The following is a 5,669-nucleotide window of genomic DNA, read 5'->3' on the forward strand; positions in this document are numbered from 1 at the left end:
GCGCCTCCCCCATTGTCAGGATCCTATTCCAACGTCACTCGTTTGATTGTCACCCTTCTTCCCCCCGTTGACCCCATGTACAATACACAAAGTCAGTACACACGTCCCGGTTGTCTTCACCAACGAATCGGCCAGCTTGCCACTGCCAGAGATTCTATGTCGATCCCATTGGAGAGAACTGCACGCACGGTCTAAGGATCTGTCTGCTACCTAGCCCGCATGCCATGACCCATTGACTATGCGCAAATCCACCTCCATCATGCCATGGAAGGGGTGTCGTCTTGGTGCTGATGACCGAAATTCGCAACCACACCACTCCGTCAATCCGGAGTCTGCCCCTGCGCGCCATAGCGAACATATTCCTCGCTCCAACTCCGCCATGGACCAGCTCGCTCCCCGCCTTTCAGAATCTACTGCCAATTCACCGCTGGCCGGAGAACCCGGGGGTGCTGAGAGATCTGAGAGAACCCTGTCCGACAATGGGCCTGCGGGATCCGGAGGAAAATCAGTTCCTAATGCCAAACAACAGGGCACAACTATATTCAACAGATTCAGTCTGATGAGATTCAGGCACGCGTCGGATCCCCAGTTATCAACGTCGTACAACGAAGCGGAGACACCTCCCGTTCCTTCTCTACTCCCTCGTAAGTATAACCTCCTTTCGTTCTAAGTATAGAAACTCCATATGGTCTAGGATTCTTCTCCCCCGTGTATCTGACTACTGACTATTTTGTGTTTCCCTCTATTTATTAAAGCCCCTACAATAATTACTACATCGCCTACCATCACAGACCCTAAACCCACCCCTAAGCGGAAGAACAGATTCAAACTTGGAACGCAAAAACCAGTTTTGGAACATGCGACAGCCTCCCCCCCACACTGTGACCATACACCTAAAAATTCCAACTCTTCGAACGGAAGTTCATCATTTCGACAAATTGCTGGGATGGGTAGCCCACAAACCGCCCCTTCGAGTCTCAGAGTCTCTCATATCAGCTTTGAATACCAGGGTAGACTATCAACTACCTCCGTAGGGAGCAGTGGGGCCTTACGCGCCCAGGGCGACGGCATTTCATTGCCTGGCACGCGATTCTCGGAATCTTCTAGATCAGACGGCAGCTCTGCGGAACATGGAGTCTATTTGAAAAATGGCACTGTGGCAAGCACCAGCTCTCTTTTTCGCCTTCCGCGGCTGAAACGCAGCCGAAGCCCACTTTTCCCGTTGCCTGTAAAAGTCAACCCTTCGAGCCAAGTTTCGCAGCCACCAGAGCCCAAGAGAACTCAGACTGGGAACAACAAAAATCGCATTTCTGCGGATCAGAATCATGACATTGCTCCATCGCTTCCACCACTTCCGTCGCCATCGCCTTCACCACTAGATTTTGGAACTCCAGGTACAATCTCTCCGGGGATGCCTTTAATTCGAAAAGACTCGAGATCGTCAGCACGCTCCGCGACGTCATTAAGTTCGCCGAAGCCATCGACTCGCGTATCACGAAGGGAAAGGTCGTCTACTATGAGCTCCCTTGCTGATATTCAAGATGTTCCACATCAGTTGTCCCCGGATTTAGCTCCATCCAGTCGGACTTCGACATACACTGCCGCCAGGAAAAGTTTCGGTGATCTTTTCGGTCTCCCAGGTCGGTTTAAATCCAATCCTGACCAAAACGGGACAGGCGATGCCTCCCCATGTTTTGGCGCACCTGCCACACCCGCGTCAGTTGCGTCCAAGTCCAATTCCTTCTCCATCGCCCGGGATTTAGTTTCGTGGCCAGCTAGAGAACAAGATGATTCTCCAGCCACTTACCTGTCGCGATTGGAAAGCTCAGTTCGTCGCGGTGTAATTGCTACTATCTTGTCTCAATCTTCAGAGGAGTTTTATTCTACAGCTTTAAGAAAGTACATGCGTGGATTTTCTTTTTTCGGTGATCCTATTGATATGGCAATACGTAAACTTCTTATGGAAGTAGAGCTGCCAAAAGAGACACAGCAAATTGACAGGGTGCTCCAAAGCTTCGCGGACCGTTATCATGAATGCAATCCAGGCATATATGCTTCAACAGGTACGATATTTTGGCATCTTGCAGTTTGGAGAATGTTTTCCGCTAATAAATTATCAGACCAAGCTTATTTCATTTCATTTTCCCTGTTGATTTTGCACACGGACGTCTTCAATAAAAATAACAAGAGAAAGATGCAAAAATCAGACTATGTCCGCAACACACAAGGAGAGGGAGTGGCTGAAGAAATACTTGAATGTTTTTATGAAAACATAGTTTACACACCATTCATCCATGTGGAAGATGAACTTAACCTGAGTCGCCTCTTGGCCCCCAAACCACGGAAACCTTTGTTCAAAGTTCCCAGTGCAGATAGCCTACCGAGCCTCTCCCGTGACCCTGTTGACCCGTATGCCCTGATATTGGATGGCAAGCTAGGCTCACTACGGCCTAATCTCAAGGAGGTCATGGAACTGGAAGACGTATATAGTCCATTTGCTACCGGCCAAACTCCAGATATGGATGCCCTGCATCGCACATTTAATAAATCATCGGTACTGCAGATTGTTTCCGCGAGATCAAGGCCCGATGCCTTCCTTACCTCAAGTAGCATTGCGAATCCTGCAGAATCGCATCCTGGACTCGTGGATATCAGGGTCGCTAAAGTCGGCTTGTTATGGCGAAAGGATCCTAAGAAAAAGAAAACCAGATCTCCTTGGCAGGAATGGGGTGCCGTACTGACAGGTTCACAGCTTTATTTTTTCAGAGATGTACAGTGGGTGAAGTCATTAATTTCTCAATGCGAATCGCATGACAAGCACGGCCGGCGCCGAGCGGTCACCTTCAAGCCTCCCATTACAGATTTCAAGCCAGATGCTATTATGTCAACCCATGATGCAGTTGCTCTTTTAGATTCTAGTTACAAGAAACATAAGCACGCCTTTCTCCTCGTCCGCCGTGGTGGTTTTGAAGAGGTTTTCCTCGCTAATAGTGAGGCTGATATGCTGGATTGGCTTGCCATGATCAACTACGCAGCCAGTTTCCGCACCACAGGAGTCCGAATGCGAGGAATGATTGGGGCCAATTACGAAGGGCATGAGGATAGGAAATCAACTCGCAAGGATTCCACAACTTCAGAAACGTCAAATACACCTGTTCCCGACAACCCGGCGCCCAATCGTAGAATGGATCCCGGCTTAGTCGAAGAGGTTTCAGTGGCACGTCGCGAACTAATGTCACAAAGAATCAGGGAGGCAAATGAGAAACTATTTTCTGCGCAAAAGGAGCTCGACGAATTATTAAGAAACGCCAGACACCTCCAGGTCCTAACTCCTATTCATCCTAGAACGAGGGACCAAGTTATCCTAGCTGCTGGGAGAATGTCAGCAAAGATAAAGTGGGCAAGGCTGGAGATCTCACGGACAAAGTGTCATCGCGAAATGCTTGTTCTTGAATTATCCGGTGAAGAACGTCTGCACTTGGAGAAACAATCGTTCAATCCCTTAAATTCTATACTAGTCTCAAATTCGGACCAACGTCGCCCGTCAAAACCAGAGTCAGTTACAACCGCCGAACTGATATCCCTCAAAAATGATGGCACTTTTGGGCCTGTTCGGGCTGTCACTCCGGTATCTCTCGAAGGAGGAGCGGGCCCGCCATCCGAAACAATTTCTCCTCGCGCAAGGCGACCAAGCACCCTTACATCTGTTGTTCCTGCGCAAATCAGTTCCGTTCAAAAGAAAACTTCTGCTGCTGGTTCCAAAGAGGATTCCGTCACTTCTTCATATGTCGATCCCACCACAAATGTCTCGCCACGCCAGCTGTCCGTCAAGAGCTCTGTGCTCAGCAGCACAGTCGATGATTCAAGTAGCGTTCATGTACCATCTGGTGGTTCAACTCCCACGCGAAGCGTCAATGATGAAGAAGAGCGTTTCTTGCGGGAAGCTGGAATCCTTACTACCAGAAATTCGCCTCATTCACTAAAGCTGACAGATGCTCTAAATGAAGATGACAAGGAAAGGTTACATGACATAGGTGCAGAATCCAGTTCGGGTGATCATCGCAGCAAGGCTCGTCGAGGTTTGCATCGTAGCCTTCGCGAGGCACATCACATTCCCCATCCTCATCCCCATCCTCATCTTCTTCACCATCATCATCGAAGCAAGAAAGGAAGGGAATCAAGCATCACGACGTCTGCCGCTGACGATGGTTCCCCTGTTGCCGAGACGGAAAGTCTTGCCCGCGGAGCGGGCAGTTTTACGCTACATGGCAAAAAGGCATCCGTTGTCAATTTTGGATCAGAGTGGCAGAATATGTCTCATGAACAACGGTTAAAGCTGCGCAAGCCGATACAATATGAGGACTCCAGGGTTTCTGGAGTTTTGAATATTGGCGATGGAACTGAGTCCCTCGTTTCGGACTCTGCCATCAGGAGGCGGGCAAACTCTCTCCGATCAACTAGCACAGAAACTGCTATGAGTATAGGGAACCAAGATGCTACTGATGGAACAAGCGAAGCTCCCGAGGTTATCAAACCTCTAGTTGAGGAAGACATGATTGTTAACGAATCTCAATCTAAACCCGTTGACTGCGTTGTCGAGGAAGATGCCTCTCCTATGCAATCCAAACCCGGCGAACTCTCTCTAACTTCGCAACCTCTAAAACTTGATGAGCACAGCACCAATGCAAAAGAAATATCCATAAACTCAGATGACCAAACCGATGCCACAGACCATGAATCCCCTAACCCCCAAAAGCGTGATGGCTCCTGCCATCGTAGCAGGTCACAAGAACAGCCCAACCACACCACTCCTGAACAAGCAGTTAGTGCATGAATTGCACAGAGATCAGGAGCTTTGGTCATCCAACCATCTCCTCCTTCATCCTCCGACTTCATTTAACGCAGTTTTATTCTTTCCACACTACTATACCCCGTCGTTGAAGTTTTCTTTTATCTCTTGTTCCTTGTTCTTTTTCTTTTTATTAGATGCCCCACCTTCCCCTTTGTACACCCGATTACTAATACCTTAGACTCGATATGTGATGATTGATCATGATGGATTGACGCCAGCTCTAATTACCCACCAATATTTGCACTTACTCTCTCGCCCTATTCAATTACGTCCTTTTTTTTTTTTTTTGTTTTTCGTTAACCATATTTTATCTCAACTTTACCCCTCTTATCACGTTGGTCTAAACATGCGCATCTTCGTCCGGGAAATGAACAGATGATTTGTTTACTCAAATTCCAACGTCATCATTCTTATTCCGTTACGCGTTACTAATGCCCAGCCTTTTCATTTTCATTTTTTCTTTTTTTCGCCGAGTTGGACCAGAGCTTCATTCCAATTATTGTGTCTATTTGGGATGGAAAATTTCGAAATTGGGGGTTAGGAAACAAGTAGGTTCCTTTTTGTATGGTTTTTTTCTTCCTTTCCTTTGATAGTGTTCTTTCACCCTCTTGTGTTTCCGCATTTACAAAAACCACTTTTGATGTTTCACATTGTGTGCTTGTCCCCTTTTGTTTCTCCCCCATTAAATTGGCTAATTAAAAACATGATTTCTCAAAATTTTTCGACTCTTTTATTTTTAATGGTTTGAATGAGTCTTTCGGATGAGCTTTCCTATCGACGGTCGGTTCACACATATGTATGTACAGTTGAAAATGGT

General features: G+C 47.4%; 1 protein-coding gene across 1 annotated transcript; it reads left to right on the forward strand.

Annotated features, from left to right (window-relative positions):
- Positions 1–259: 259 nt before the first annotated feature.
- PAAG_09027 (hypothetical protein) lies at positions 260–4,834 on the forward strand (the record flags this gene model as incomplete). The annotated part of the gene is made up of 3 exons (XM_015846711.1): positions 260–644; positions 756–2,063; positions 2,121–4,834. The coding sequence occupies 3 exons, from the start codon at positions 260–262 to the stop codon at positions 4,832–4,834; spliced, it is 4,407 nt and encodes a 1,468-aa protein (XP_015701753.1).
- Positions 4,835–5,669: the final 835 nt, after the last annotated feature.

This window comes from Paracoccidioides lutzii (assembly GCF_000150705.2).
Source record: "Paracoccidioides lutzii Pb01 unplaced genomic scaffold supercont2.62, whole genome shotgun sequence".
Lineage (NCBI taxonomy): Eukaryota > Fungi > Ascomycota > Eurotiomycetes > Onygenales > Ajellomycetaceae > Paracoccidioides > Paracoccidioides lutzii.